General features: G+C 41.0%; 1 protein-coding gene across 4 annotated transcripts in view; it reads left to right on the top strand.

The window, feature by feature from the left end:
* The window catches only part of scfd2 (sec1 family domain containing 2), a 200,879-nt gene extending 184,388 nt beyond the window's left edge, over positions 1-16,491 (top strand). For 2 of the 4 annotated variants that reach the window (XR_007957998.1, XM_052036370.1), the window contains 2 exons: positions 6,448-6,582; positions 16,001-16,491. Coding sequence is in view for 2 of the 4 variants with exons in the window: in XM_052036370.1 (XP_051892330.1) it covers positions 6,448-6,582; positions 16,001-16,093 (228 nt within the window). In the remaining 2 variants the exon portion in view is untranslated. Of the gene's footprint in view, positions 1-6,447; positions 6,583-11,767; positions 11,888-16,000 lie in introns of those variants that run through there. The other 2 variants (XM_052036362.1, XR_007957997.1) reach the window with 2 other exon arrangements.
* Positions 16,492-16,503: the final 12 nt, after the last annotated feature.

Consider the following 16,503-nt stretch of genomic DNA (forward strand, 5'->3'; position numbering starts at 1 on the left):
CTACAAAACGATTCCCAAAGCATGGAAAGGTTATCTTGATGTTTTGGAGGACCAAAGAGACTTGTGATTCTGAGAGGAACCAGTCTTGCCAGCCTTTTGTCTTGCATTGGCATGGAGTGCTGAGCCTCTGTCTGGCATCTTGGACCAGTGTTGAAAGGGACCTCAGTGTAGCAGGCTGTCAGTGCAGAGGCTGTGACATCTTTTAACTGCTCTTTGTGGTCCATTGGTAATGGTTACAGGCTTAAGAGATGCTCCAGTCAAAGTGATCTGTTCAAAGTAACTCTGAAGAGCCTGTTAGCTGCCATTACAAAAGCCAACAGTGCCTTTGAGTTCAACATGAGGCCCAGAAGCCACATAGATCTTCTGTGCTGTCATTCTCCCATGTTGAATAGTGGGCATTCCCTCCTTATCAGGTGTCCATAGAAGATGGGTAGGAACCATTAATGAAAGTTATCATTGGTTTTAAGTGAAGGTGACACCCGAGACTCTCTCGAGTTATAAGAACAAGGAGGTTATGCTAGAACTGTATACACTAGTTAGACCACATTACAGGATAGGTGTGATTGCATTGGACAAGGACCATGGAAGATTTATAAATGTGTTGCAGAAGTGAAAAATTGTTCAATGTGGAAGGATTGGATAGGCAGGGGTTGTTTTCCTCTGAACAGAAGAGACTAAAATGAGACTTAAGTGAGACATATAGGATTGAGGGGCTCAGATGCAGTAAGCAGGCAGGACCCATTTCCCATAGCAGGGGAGCCAAAACCAGGAGGTGTTAGTTCAAAGTATTTGGTAGAGGATGGTAGGGTGGATCCCCTCACCTGAAAGAGTGCCAGAGATCCTTCATGTATTCAAAACATACTTGCATGTGTATTTGAAGAGCCAATGCTTGCAGGGCCATAGACTGGACAGTGGGATTAGGCTGGGTAGCTCTGCCTTGATGGGTACAGGCACAATGGGCTGTTTGGTTACCTTATGTGACATAAGTTTTCTACGATTCTTTGAAATTCATTAATGTCTACTAATGAGAGATTTGTGAAAGAAAATTATTGTGATTCTTCCACTACCAGATAAAGAGTGGTTGTCTTACCTGAAACTAACTTATAAATCAGAGGAGAGTTTATTCTAATGTGTTAAATGATCAAAAAGTATTAAATAGAAAACAGTTTGCAAATGTATGCCTGTTTTCCTTCAATAATGCTGCTTTATGGCACCTCTTTCTTATTCCAAGATTTACTGGTGCTTTTGCATTTTTACTCACTTTCTATTATTGTTTCTCTGCTTCCTGTTTTTCTTTCTCATTTTTTTTTAACCTCTACAATTGCTTGGAAACCTCTTGTTGACTGAGGATCAGACATCCAAAGTATCACGATGTGTCATCTTTCTAACCGATGCTGAATGAAATGTCCAGTACTGGCAGTTCGTATTTTGAAGCAACAACGTTTTGTCGCTGTGTTTTTAATCATTCTTGGAACCAGGTTTTCAAATCTTGAGACAATCAGATACATTTTCGGTTCTGTAAGGTAATGATTGGTGCAGTGGACCGGGAGAAGGCATTCAACAGGATAACACGCACGTCTACGATGGACGTGTTCTCCAAAATGGACTTCGGGGAGGGAATGAGTAATTGGATCTGACTGCTCTACACAGACATCCATAGTGCAGTTCAAAACAACAGGTGGGAAATGGATAGCTTCCCATCAAGTCTGGGGTAAGGCAGGGTTGCCTACTGACCTCTGTCTTATTTGTGTGCTGCATAGACCCCTTGGTTGAATCCATCAGGAAAGACATGGGCATGAGAGGTGATGATGCTAGGCAGTGGGGGCACCTAGGTCAAAGCCTTTCTGCACACGGGCGACGTCACTGTCTTCTGCTCTTATCTACGGTCGGTCTGCAGATTGATCAGCATCTGCGACCAATTTGAGTTGGAATCTGGGCCAGAGTCAACCGTAGTAAGAACAAGGTCATTCTCTTCAGCAACTGGCCCGACTGGTTCTCCGTCCCCTTCACCATCAAGTCTGACTGCCTGAAGGTGCTGGTGATCTGGTTTGGAGGGGCCCAAGGAGTGTAACAAAAATTGGCTAGAGTGGACGGGCAAGGTTAAACTAAAATTGGGTCTGTGGGAGCAGCGCTCCCTCTCAGTAACTGGTAAGAACGTGGTCAACAGATGTGAGGTGCTCTTGATGCTGCTGTACTTGGCACAGGTGTGGCCCATTACCTGGTTCTCTACCCTGGCAGTCACCCAAGCCGTCTACCGATTCATCTGGGGATCCAAGATGGAATGTGTTTGGTGGGTCGCAATGCACAATGGACAAAAGCACACCCAACATCACCCTCATCCTGATGGCCACCTTTCGTGTGTGGCTGCTTCAGGCTTTGCTTGTAACCTAGGTACACAGACACGACATGCTGAGGTTCCACCTGTCCCCGATGTTGCAAAGGATGGGACTTGCAACATAATATCCTAGTCACTTGGACATTACTGTACTACCTATCCTTCGTGGAAAAGTTCTTTCAGAAAAACACCTTTGACCACAAGTCCATCAGGCAGTGGTCACCCAGGAATGTCCTGCAGGCACTGTGAGACAAAGACACAATGAATCCTGTGGGATGGTTGCCTGAGCAGACTGTGTAAGTCATCTGGCAGAACGCCTCATTGCCAGAACTCATCAGCAAGCACCAAGACCTCGCTTGGTTGGTGCTGGGATGAACCCTCCTGGTCTGATCCTTCCTGTATGGTAATAGTTTCAGCCCCAATACATGCTGTCCTTGGGACAGCTGCAGTGAGGGTGAGATGGTCACCCACCTTTTTGCATACTGTGTATTCACAAAGGGGGTCTGGGGAAGGATGCAATGTCTTGGTTCAGCCCAAGCAGCCAGGTAACACAGGACTCTGAAGTACGGGCTACTCCCAGGGAAACAGACAGAGATGGGCATCAAGTGCGGCTGGAAGATCATCAACTTGGTGAAAGACTCTTTTTGATCTGCCTGAAATTTGTTAGCCTTCAAGTACAATAGGTTGTCTGAAAAACAATGCTGCTGACTAGCATGTTCCAGGCTGCAGGAGTATGTGCTGAGGGACGCACTGTAGCTCACTGTAGCCAACATAAAGGAATTGTTGGGGAGGACTGCAATCTAGGGTCCTTCTGCTATTAGACATTGAGGGGCTCTCCGGGGTAGAAGCCCCTCAAACACTTGAAGTTTGTATTATCCCAGGAGGACACAGGAGTGGCAATGGTGCTATGCACATAAAATATGGAATTACTACCAATGTATAGAACAGATATCACTGTGAATGCATTGACTGAACAACACTACAAATGGGCATCTTCGTGCTTTCCACGAAGGCTGGTCTCCTGCCTCAGATGGTGCTGGTGTCATCCTCACTCCCTTGGTTGGATCCCTCAGTGTAGATGTTTGTTGGCTGTGATCCTCGCTGGCTGCTGTCGAGATTCTTCACTGCTGACCACCAGGGAAGAGTTATCGCTGCTCTGGTTTGCTGATGGGAGGGGTAATTATTACCCCTGCTGTAACTTTCTGGAAACTTCTCTCAGCTCAACCAATTGGATGGCCAGGTGGGAGGGCATCTACGAAAGTCAAAGTTGAGTTTATTGTCATTTGCACAAGTACATGTGTGGACAGGTGCAATGAAAAACTTAATTGCAGCAGCATCACAGGCACATAGCATCATATAAGCAGCATTCACAAGAAAAACATGAATTAAACACAATTTTTATTAAAAAAAAACACAAGCAGAACAAAAAAAAAGTCTACTTTCGTGCAAGTTGATCAGAATGGTCATAGTGTTGCTAAACTGTAGCGGTGATTAGGGTTGGTTCAAGAACCGAATGGTTGAAGGGAAGTAGCTGTTCTTAAACCTGGTGGTGTGGAACTTTAGCTTCTGTACCTCCTGACCGATGGTAGCTGCGAAAAGATGGCATTGCCTGGTTGGTGGGGACCTTTGATGATGAATGTTGCCTTCTTGAGGCCATGCCTCCTGTAGGTACTACCGATGGTGGGGAGGGATGTGCCCAAGATGTACTGGGCAGAGTCCCCTACTCTCTGCAGCTTCTTGCGTTCCTGCGCATTCAAATTGTTATACCAGACCATGGTGCAACCAGTCAGGATACTTCCAATAGTACATCTATTAAAATTGGTTAGAGTGTTCGGTGACAAGCCAAACAACCTCAATCTCCATAGAAAGTAAAGATGCTGGCGCACCTTCCTTATGATTGCATCTATGTGCCATGTCACTTCAAAGGAGAATGATCTTGGGGGAAGCTTTGAATGCAACCCTACAGAAGAGGTAGGAACAGAAAACCTAGGTTCCATTCAGTTTGTCTCTCTATTGCTACTTTTTCCCTGGATCAATACTTACGTAAATATTCACTCACTTTCCTTTCCATAGTATTGTTAACCTGTGAGCTCAGACTGAATGTCTTGCCCAGCTGGTTTTGTGGATTTGCATCTTATGCTAGTCAGAGGTTAGCTTGGCTAATTTCTTCAAGATTCCCAGCTCTCTGTTCTGAGGAGCTGATTGGCCATGTGAGTTGGACATCTTTCATGGACGATGACTGTTAGAGTTCTTAATTTAAAAGATTTAAAGCTTTTTAAACATTTAATACAAATCTATTATCAATTTTACATCTGCTTTTATGAAAATTTTAGGAACAAACAATCTGCTGGAGGAACTCAGCGAGTCACATAGCATCTGTGAAAGGAAGGGAATTGTCGATGTTTAGGGTCAAAATCCTGCATCACGACTGAGAGCAGAGAGGCGAGATGGCCAGTATAGAGAGGAGAAGGGGAGTGGTAAGAAAGGAGTCTGAGGTGATTGGAGGTCTGAGGAGGAGTGTAAGATGACAGGCAGGTTGTGCCTGTCCTTTCTCATCACTCCCTTTGTCTTCTTTATACTGGCCATCTCACCTCTCCACTCTCAGTCCTGATGCAAGGTCTCGACCTGAACTGTTGACAGTTCCTTTCCTCCCACAGATAATTCTCGACCTGCTGAGTACCTCCAGCGGATTGTTTGCTGCTCCAGATTCCAGCATCTGCAATCTCTTGTGTCTCCTTTATGAAAATGTTTTTTTTGTTTCACTTTCCATAATATCATAAAATGGTTATGCATATCCTAAAACCAATAACCATGTTCAAAGCATTTGCAAGACTTCAGAATATGTGCTTCAAAAATTAGGGGTTTCACTTCAAAATTTGTAGGTTACCCTCCAAGTCGCATACTGTACCTTCACCATTGCTGCATCTAAGGCTTGGAACTCCCTCCCCAACAGGACTATGGGAATGCCTTCAACAGAGAAACTGCAGCAATTCAAGATGGTGGCTCACCACCTCCATCTCAAGGGCAATGAATGTTGGCCTAGTAAGTGACACTTGCAAGCCTAAAGCTGAATTAAAATGAAATAACCACTTAAATCTAAGTGAACTGCACAATAACCACTCCCTCCATAACCAGACATTGTGGCTATGGCATATGCATCAACAACAGTTTTTATCTTCCTTGGCAGTCCCTCAAGATCAGTCCCAAAGAGGAGAGATCTAGGTGAGCCTGTTCGAGGATGAAGGGAGTTTAGCGAGTGTGACCAGAAGTGTCCCACTCAGAGTGAAGAAACCAGCCGTGCGACACCAGCTTGACTCCCCACAGGAGGCAGATTGGCCGTCGATCCAGTACTTCACTCTGGTTGTGAGGTGACTGATGAGACCAAGTGGGCCTTTTGACTGGGGCAGGGGGTGCCTGATAGGATGGGCAAGTGTGTCGTTTGTGAGATGGTGTGCTAATTACACTCTTGGTGGACCCTTGATACTTGGACTCAAAGTTTTCAAAACCCATTCCAAGTACTCCTGCACTGTTAGTGGTCATGGCTGGAGATTCCCAGGAGTCAGCGCTGAGGTTGCAATTTCTCAGAGAGGCCTAGAGACGTCACTGAATCTATTCCTGTGTTCACTTGGTAATCACTTCCCATGACAGAGCTCAGCATAGAATGCCTGTTTCAGGAGTCAGATGTTGGGCAGGTGAAGCAACTTTTATAAACCCCCTTTAATATAACAGGAAAAATTAAAAAACATAAACAGACAAAAATCAAGACCAAACCAAAGCTAGACATGAGATGACTAAAAGCCTGATAAAGGGGGTAAGTTTTAAGATGTGAAAAAGGGAAAGGTAGTTAATGAGGTGGAAATTGAAAGGTAGCTGAAGACTTTACTGAGGTTGTGGGATGATCCATAAGTATTGATCGGGTCATAGACCTGGTGAACCTCGAGAGACGGAGAGTGGAAAGGCCACAACGAGCACTTTCCCTCAACACTTTCAGCTGCAGGGAGGTCCAGAGGGAGATTAATTACTTTAATATGTTATGAATTTTATTGAAAATGTTTTCGTGCATTAATTTCTACCAGCAAATAGGATTAATTTGAACCTTTTTATTTTTGTAGGCAATGTACAAGCCTTTGGTGAAGCAGATTTTGGAGGAGGTATTTCATCCAGACCGACCTGACACTGTGGATATTGAATACATGTCTGGTGGCTTAACTGAACTGCTCAAAACTGGATTCAGCATGTTCATGAAGGTGAGCTGTGGTTAACTGAAAATGATGATCACTGCACACATATAGGGTGGTGAAAAAGGCATAAAATGTGCTTGCGTATGTTGGGACATAGAGTTAGAACATTACATTGTAACTTTACAAAACACTAGTTAGGCTGCAGTTCTGGTCTCCACACAATAGGAAGGATGTGGTTGCTGTGGAGATTCACCAGGATGTTGCCTGGATTGGAGGACTTTAATTATGGGGAGAGACTGGACAACTTGTTTTCCTCAAAGTGAAGGAGGCTGAGGGGTGACCTGATAAGGGTCTATAAAATTATAAGAGGCATAGATAGGGTAGATAGAAATCTTTTTCCCATGGCAGGGGTATCAAAAACAGGAGGGCATGGATTTAAGGTGAGAGGAAAGAGTTTTAAAATGGTTTTGAAGGAAAAGTTTATATCTGGAACTCGCTGCCAGAGGAGGTGATGGAATAAGGTACAATCACTATGTTTAAGTGGCATTTAGACAGACATTTGCATAGGCAAGCCACAGATGCATACGGACCCAAAGCAGGCAAATGGGATCAGTGTAAATGAGCAGAAAGGCCAGCATGGACATGGCGGGCCGAAGAGCCTGTTTCTGTGCTATACAACTCTGTGACTCCATGATAGGGAATTCCAGAATTTGGGACCAGAGAAGAAGAAAGAACAGTGATATATGTGAGGGTTGCAACATCAAATGATACAAGACTGACATGATAGCAGAAGTCACAGTAATCTGAGGTGCTGTTGAACAAGCCTTGGTGAATTGCTGCAGTGCTGGCTGTAGATATTATACACTGCAGCCAGGAAGTGTGCTGGTGTGGGAGCTGGGTGTTTAGTTCAGGATGTTGAACACCTCTTGGAGTATTAGAGCTGCACGCCCCTCCTCTCCACAACCCCCACCCCCCACGCAGAAAAAGTGGGAAGTGTTTCATGACACTGATGACTCTGACCTATAAATAGTGCAGAGGCTTTGGGAAGTCAGCAAGTCATTACAAGATACCAGGCCTCCAGTGTGCTCTTATCACCATGATATTTATGTGCCTGGTCTATTTGAACACTTGGTCAATGATGATTCCCAAAGATATTTTTGGTGGGTATGTCAGCAATGTTAATGTCCTCGAATGTCATGTAAAGGTGATAAGACTCTTGTTGAAGCTGGTCATTGTCTTGGCATTTCTGTGACATAAAATGTTTCTCGTCACTTAGCGTGTATGTTTTTGCTTGGACTGCCAAACATTGTATTGCAAAAGTTCAGCTGTACATTGTAAGAAACTCTGAATGCAAGATCCTGGAAACTAAATTGTTTCAGGGTTTTCTGAAAACACCCTGGTAAGCTTTCTTCTGTGGGGTTCAGTTTGACCCTTAACATGTCCTTGTATAATGATGAGGAAGCCATCCAGCATTCCACATTGTTATCAGCATCGCTTGCTTGAAAGTATGTGGTATCAAGTGAGACGTTTAGGAGCAACAAACAAGATGCTGAATGAGCTCATGGGTCAGGCAGCATCTGTGGAGGGAAATGGACAGTTGACATTTCGGGTTGAGACCCTTCGTCTGGACTGAAAGAGAGAGGGGAGTTAGCCAGAAGAAAGAGGTGAGGGGAAGGTTTAGGTGCAGTTGTGATGCTCCATGAGATCAAATGGGCTGAAAACTTAACAGTAGAGACTTGATTGTGATTAATGATCTGCTGCCAAAGTACTGAAGAGCCTTCAACTTTTAGCTGAGAGGTGTTAACACTTTATGAGGAGAAACATTAATCAGAGAAAGGAAGAAGTTCACTAAATATTACAGTCTCTTCAGTGAGCACAAACTCGCTCTCATCACCAACTATCTGGCAAATTGTTGTCAGCTAAAATACCTGAGTTTGAGCATAGCCAAATAATCAGAAACAAGTAACAGGATTGCATTGTGTAAAACTAAACAAATTATTATTTTGTTCAATAAAGTGGTAATGTCTTTTCTGAATGATTAAGGTTGATTTAAAAAAAACTAATTTTACTAGAATACAGATCTTCTGTTTAGCATATTGCAAATTGTAAAATTTTTTTCTGCATTCAGTTGAGGACTCTCTGGGGATATCTTTTCAAAGGGAAAACAACAATCAATCATAAGTTAGTGGAACTTTATCTTCTGAATTCCAAGTCCAGTGATAAACCAGGAGGGTATACATCAGTGCTGATGTATTTGTCTCTGAGTTCCCAACCATTCACATGTTATGGTAACAGAGTTTTACTCAAATAATTTTCAAGCATCTGATGAATTATGATGTAATTGACCAAATCCCATCCAGTACATGAAATAATCTATTGGATATTAATCATACTGGTGTTTGCCACTTGGGATTCTACCTTGAGATATTTAGATCATAATTCTAATAAAGATGATAATAAACAGCCATGCACTGGTTTTAAGTCATTCATGCACAGGAATCTTTTGTAGGAAAATCCTGGTGAAGCAGCATGCTATTTTATATATTTTCTTTCTTGTAGAAAAATAGAAGACTCTTAATATTACCTTCTTCCATCTGGAAAAATGTGATTACAGATATTAGGCCTGGCCAGGAAGCAAATCCAATGGAATGATGTCAGATGGATCTGGGAATGAAAATTTGTCCTTGACCAATTACATGCTGGTATTCAGTTGACAGGGATTTACATTTTCTAAGATTGGACACCCATAAGATAAACAAAACAAATGAATCTTTGTTGACAGGGCATAAGCTGTGTGGTGTAGAGCAGAATATATAACTGATGAGACAAATTCAAGGAGAATGAAGCCAGCAAAGCAATGTTTACTTTTTTAAAAAAAAGAATAAAAATTCCATTCTTTCTGAATCCAGTAATTACACAGGAAGATATATGATGCTTTTAAAAGAGTGATTTATTTTCACTTATTTCTAACAAAAGTGTTACATTGTTCAAATATGTGTTAGGAAATATTTCTCCCCATCAACAATTTTTTAATTACATAGATAATCCTCTAAATTACTTCTCCAGCTTTTCAGACACCACTGTGCGTACCTTTTCTGTGGAATTCCTGTCTATTGGACATTTTAATTCAGGCTCCCGCTGACCTTAAAGTTGCAAGCAGCATTTCCTGTCTGAGTGGCTTACAAAGCTAAATCTGACAGTGAAGGAAAGGAATAAGGCCTCACGTCAATGTACTGAACCACCAAATTGCTGGCCTCATCACAAATTAAACTGATGATGTAATTTCACTTTGAACAGTTGAACTCAATAGGTAATCTGTGACTTAGTATTTCTGGAATTTGTGTTTTTCATTCCTTATATCCTGTTTATAAAACTATCTCTCTTGGACTTGGAAAAATATTTCAGGGCAGAATAACAGGAGTTCTTTGCTGTGAGTTATTTTTTAACTTGCCACACAGAGCATCTTGACTAATTGGATCGCAACTTCAGCTACTGTAGCTTAGAACATAGAAGAGTACAGCACAGGAACAGGCCCTTCAGCCCACAATGTCTGTGCCGAACATGATGCCAATTTAAACTAATCCCATCTTTTTTCTATTTCAAAGATGGGCTTTATTCATAATAAAAAATATACAAGAGAAGAAACCGTGCAAAACTTTTACATTCATGGTCATTACATTCAGTAGTATTAACTTTTTTTTTAAAACCATTGCCGTTTACACAGCCCCCTGGGGTGATGCACCCTTTCATTGTTTGAGGGGCTTCCCCACCTGACTCAGCCCCTCCATGTCCTATAGTGAAGGAGCCTAGACTGTGGTCCTTCCCCACAGAGCCTTTACATTGGCTGCACCAAGCTTCAGTGCATCCATCAGTACGTACTCCTGCAGTCTGGAATGTGCCAGCCGGCAGCATTTCCTTACAGACATCTCGCTGTGCTGGAAGATTAACAAGTTTCAGACAGACCAAAGGGCAGCTTTCACCAAGTTGATGATCTTCCAGCAACACTTGATGTCCGTCTCTTTGTGTTTCCCCGGGAACAGCCCGTAGATCAGAGAGTCCTCTGTTACGCAGCTGCTGGGGATGAACCGAGACAAGGACCCTTGCAGCCATCTCCACACTCTCCTCGCAAAGAGGGCAGTGTGCATTGGGAACGATATGTCACCTGTACGGGAAGGATCTGACTGTGAGGGCCCCTCTCACTGCCAGCCAAGTGAGTGTGTGGTGCTTGTTGGTGAGTTCTGGCGATAAGGCACTCTGCCAGATGATTTGGACAGTTTGCACAGGAAACCACTCCACAGTATCCATAGAGTCCCTGTCCCAGTACTAATCCCAGCTGCCTGCATGTGGGCTATATCTCTCTATTCCCTGCCTATTCCTGTGACTGTCTAAAAAGCTCTTAAACATAGGGCATAGCATGGGACGGGGAAAGTTTAAAGGAGACTTACGAGGCAAGTTTTTTTTCAACAACTTTTTCAAAAATTGCTTTAAATGTGTATTACAACATTGAATTTATGTAAGTGTTGAATGACAATTTAAAACATTTTTTAAGTCAGATTTTTTTCCTGATCTGTATGTGCATTTTGTTTGTGCCATTTTCGGAAGCATACTTGAGCACAATAATTGCTAATTTCTGTTTGTGCGTGTTGGTATTGAAGAGATAAATGGTTTCTAAATTTGTCATATTGGCAAAGGCCAAAGTATAAAGGCAGCAGCATGAAGTCCATTTTGTTTGTTGGGAATGATTATTAGGTTCTCAGGTTTATTATGGATCAAGAAATGATGGTGAGTTTCCTTCTCTTTTCCCTTTCAGCTTTGTCCATTATTTTCTACGTCCTCGACTCAAGGTGCAATGGTTAAAATTCATGAATATCTAACTGGATTGTAATCTTTATCTACCCCAGCCTATAGCACTTTCCTATTCATGTTTCAAAAAGTGTAAAAATTATTACTACTTTTTTCTGTTTTAACTACACATTGCTAGGTGGGTCATGTTGAATTTAATGAACAAAAAACAGCCAGATGTCTGAGCAGGAAATTCACTCGTCCTTGAAGAAATTCCTTTCTAAATCTGTGAAATATTCAATTTACAAAGTGTGTGTAATGTGGCAAAAAAATCCCTTTACCAAAAATATAGGTTGTAAAGATATTCTTAATGAAGCAGTGTGACTTCTGCCTTGGAAAGGGGTGGTGAGTTGTACAGTGTAGTCTGGGTTCATCTCAGAAATATTGTTCTATATTATTAACATAATAGGTGAGCCGGCCCCATCCCAGTGACCATCCTTTGCTAATCATGTTCCTTTTGGGTGGAGTCACAATCTCAGAAGTTCGAATGATAAAAGACCTAGTCTCGACATACAGACCCAACTGCCAGGTGAGTAATATTTTCATTTGACTGATGTGGTGCATCAACATTGTATGTACATCTTGAAAGCAGTTGCTACTATTTTAAGTAATTGTGCCTCTGTCTTGAAACTGCCCTGTGAATAAGCTTTATGCTCAGTTAGCTGGCCTTCCAACTTTGCAATTGACTTTCATGGGCTTAGGCTCAGGAAGGGGGGAAAATCAACAGATTTCTTCTTGTTTGCCTTTTGGTGAGCTCTTGGATTGGCTTTGACATGTGTTAAAAGGACCGGGATTGATTATGAAGTCCTCCATAGTGGAATAGCCTTTATCTACTGTATAAACTCATGCATAGGGTTGGCCGGTAAGCAAATTAAATGTATATTATCGGTACCCCTGTAACGTCAGTAAAGAGAACATGGTGTCTTGATGACTTCATCTGCTGCTACAGGACTTAAAACTATTTCTGGCCACAACAACAAGTGATATTTCTATAGTTTATACTTGCAGAAAGGCCTGTCAGTGCAGCTTAGAGTGGATGCTGAGCAAAAAGAAATAAAGAGTAAGTTGTGTAAGATTTTGGAAGCAGAGACTAAGGTATGGAGTTTTAGGAAGGATGACCCAGAGGGTACGAGTAGAGTGAATTGGGGTGGATCATAGGTGGAGTGGAGATTTGAGTTGGGGATAGTCAAAGCCAAGAGAAAGTAACAAAGGTTGATATTTAAAGATGCTCTTCTTCAAGAGTAATATGTAAATCAAGGAAGTAAAGGCAACAAGGCTGAAGCAGAGGTAGATCAGAAGCGAACATTTTTGTTGGAAAATAAGATCCAACATCAAAAAAGAGACATTGTGAAGAATTAAGAATATTGAAACTGGAGAAATCAAGGAGAATGAGTGTAGTAACAGTTTAATTTGTGACTTTGTTGCAGTCTTAATGTTGTTGGTGAAGAAATCCAGATGAAAGGATCTTTGCAATGAAAAGAGATGAGAGTGTAGTTGAGGGGCAAGAACACACTCTGGGATATTGGAAGGTAAAGATGGATTGGTAGTTGAAGGTGGTAAGGGTGGTTGGTGTTGAGGAAGTCTGCCAACCAAGTGAGCTAATTTACTCAAAACAGTTATCAATTTCCCAAAAATATTTATCTGGTGCAACAATAACAGGGGTCTTAGTCACTAAAATTAGTATGCAGTAAAAGACTAATATTTAAACTGTGCTACATTAGAAGCAATATACAGTATAATGGTGTGTATGGTTCTGTCATCACACTATTGGATTAGACTGAAAAGGGTGCAGAGGAGATTCACCAGGATGTTGCTAGGGTTGAAGTATCTCAGTTACCAGGAGACAGGATAAATTTGTTTTCCTTGGAGTAGTGGAGGTTAGGGGTGGAACTTGACAGGAATTATACAAAATTTTGAGGGGCAAACGTAGGGTCGACAGTAGGAAACTTTTCCCCAAAACATATTTAAAACTAGAGGGCATATGTTTAAGGCAATGGTAAGAGGTTTAGAGGGGATCTGTGGAAAAAATTTTTCACTAAAATGGTGATTGGATTCTGGAACATACTGTCTGAGTGGGTGGTGAAGCAGAGACTCTCAACATTTAAGAAGTAGCTGGATGAGCACTTGAATCACTAATGCACACAAGGCTACAGATGAATGCTGGCAAATGGGATTAGTATGGATGTAGTGGGCCATAATGCCTGTTTCTATGCTGTCTGACTACATAGCTCCATATCTATTTCACTAAATTATTTAGAATTATTTGATATTTTCTGTAAATTTGAAAATATCTACACTCCCAATAAATGATCCAACCTGCTACCAATCAAGATTGATCAAGATTGATCCATTTGAACTAAATTTACATATCTCAACTGCAACATGTTTACCACAAATGGCTTCAAAAGTCAAGGGAAATCTGTGCTTCCGGTTCTGGATATTCATAATGTACCCTCAAGTTTAAAATTCATTATTACTCCCTTTGTAGACTGTCTGGACCAAGTACAATGCTAATTGATTATTTCTGCTACAAGTCAAAAGAACATACCATGTTTTAAGTCAGTTTCATGCCTTTGCTTGTATGCCGCACCCAACTGAAACTCATCACTTTAATCTGAGAAAATTGAAGGGAAAAAAGCTTCAATAAAATTGCTGTGTTCACAGAGCACAAGATAACTCCAAATTAGGAGGTGATTTTTCTTATCGTGGTTCATTCAACTAGGAGACCACTGAAATCCCCCCACCAGAGCATATAAATGCTGCTTAAATAATTCCAGGTTTCTACCTCCACAGTTCTGTGTGGAAGTCTACTCTATGTATTAATCATGCTATGAGAATAAAACTTAAACGAGTCTGAAATTTGCCTTTATTAATATAAACCTACGCTCCCTTGTCACATTCTCAATTAATTTTAAGGTGATTCTTTTGGAAAGTTTTTCTGTGCATACCTAACACCATCTCCCTTCATTTCTCCTCATTCCCCAGCCACTTAGGATTAGCCTTGTGGATCATATCTGCACCCAAGTGCATGATTTGTTTCTAAGATTGTGCACATCAACTGGTTTCTATAGTATTCACAGCAAAGTAACTGTGGCTGAGCAGAATCAGCTTCAAAACACATCCTGGCAATTGTATCAGGACAAACTTGGGAACAAAACTTTAGCTGGCCATTAACTCCCCATGCAATGCAACTAAGCTCAGATACAGAATCAAACGCTAAGTAAAACATTTTTTATCACTTTCATTAAAGCTGAATTAAGAGTTTGGCATGGAGAATTTCACATATTTCACTGACAAAATGAACACGTCGTATATTTTCCCTTGCACAGATGTGTAGTTAGCTGCATGTTCATCAACAACTCAATTTCCTCAAAAAAAAACAATGCTTTTAGAATAGACCCAAGGGGTTTTTCATTCCTGTTAAAGGGGCCTTATGTTAGGGAATTTCAGTAAGGCAATTGCTACAAAAAAAAACAAAAATGCTGGAAACGTAAGGCAGCTCGATTGCCAATTGAAAAAGAAAATCATGCTAACATTTCAGTTGTGACCTTCAAGGGAACTCTGGTTTCAAATTCTCCCCAAAACATTAACAATGCTAGCAAGTTTTACTTTCTTTAAAATATTTATCTACCTGCTGTGAATTGCATTACCTCAGATTTTTCAAATTTCTAACATTCCAGCAGTCAGAGGTTTCTTTTTATCTGTTTCTAGGGGATAATGGAAAAAATCAGGAGTGACCTATCCTTAGTAGCTGAAAGCATATTGGCTGCTGGGTCAACTGGTATTGCAGTAGGATCTCTATCTTTAGCTACATATAAGTGTGTCTTTTTCAAAGTTCATTCTACATTATGTAATTTAAAACCCTGATGTAGCTCAGCACCATACTGTTCACAACCCTGGTAAAGAGGTTGCAATCAACCAAGAAATACCTTCTTGGCTCTGAAGACAAGCCAATGTTGCAGTATTTTAAAAATCTGACACTGCCTCTTTTAAGAGTGCTGAACTAATTACGGGTCCGGGTGTAATGTACCAGCTTTGTATAGATCTTACTCAAGTTGCAGGGGACGCCTTCAGGCAGGTTACTTATTCTTTGTAATACATTCTGTAAATTATTCTCCCAAAATCAGTTTTCATTGTTGGCAGAGTATCACTTCTGGTTCAACTTGCTTTTACATTCTTGTGTGATAATGTCTACAGTGGCATCTACATGTATCTCACTTAAGATTGGGAATTTTAATGTCATGAAGTTGTTTTATTTTAGATTGGCTCTTGAAGAGGCATTCTTTCACTGACCCAAATAATTATTATTCATGAATGAGCCTTGACAATGAACATGGCAGGGTATCCATGTCCTCTCCTCACAGGTGTCCTCTTTTTATACATAATCACAAGCAAAACCCTAGCCAATTTTCCAATACTAACCCAGAGTCATTTTAACTGTGATAGCCCTGTGACTACTGATCATCTTATTCTACATGTATCCAGGATCAAATGAGAGTAGGTAAGTCACAACAAAGCAGCTTAATCCCACCATTAGTCATTGGTATTTTGTATTTGTGACTCAAATTTTCCAAGGTTTTCCATAGTCAAGGTAACTGATCAGTAAACATATGGCTCAGATTTGGTTTACCTTTGTTTTTAGGTGATTGTGCTGTCAACTCGACTATTAACACCACTTGATGTGACTCGGCTCATCTTTGCAAATGACAGACTACATCCTGATATTGGAGTGTAACAAATACTTTGTTGCTGACGACAAATTTCAACTGTTCTGCAAACTTACAGAAATCCTAGACTTCTGACTGAATAATGAAAATAAATATGGGTAATAAATGACTAACTGCCCAGCTATTAACGTGGCTGTCTATTTGACTTGATCTACAATTAACAATATTTTTGGAATACCAATGTGATTCTACTCCTTCACCCCACCCTGTTTTATATCTGATAGCAAAAGCTCTGATTCATCCTTAGAAACATACTCATTTACACCAATTTATTTAAGAATTGAATTGTACAGAGGTGTTTTCCATATTGAAAATAGATATTCTAGAAACAAAACTGGTTCATGTCAATAATTCTTCAGCTTTGTCCTGTATTTATCTTGAACTTTAATAAACCCTAGATAATGATTTTGCATGGTAT

Source organism: Pristis pectinata, chromosome 2 (assembly GCF_009764475.1).
Source record: "Pristis pectinata isolate sPriPec2 chromosome 2, sPriPec2.1.pri, whole genome shotgun sequence".
In the NCBI taxonomy this organism is placed as follows: Eukaryota; Metazoa; Chordata; class Chondrichthyes; order Rhinopristiformes; family Pristidae; genus Pristis; species Pristis pectinata.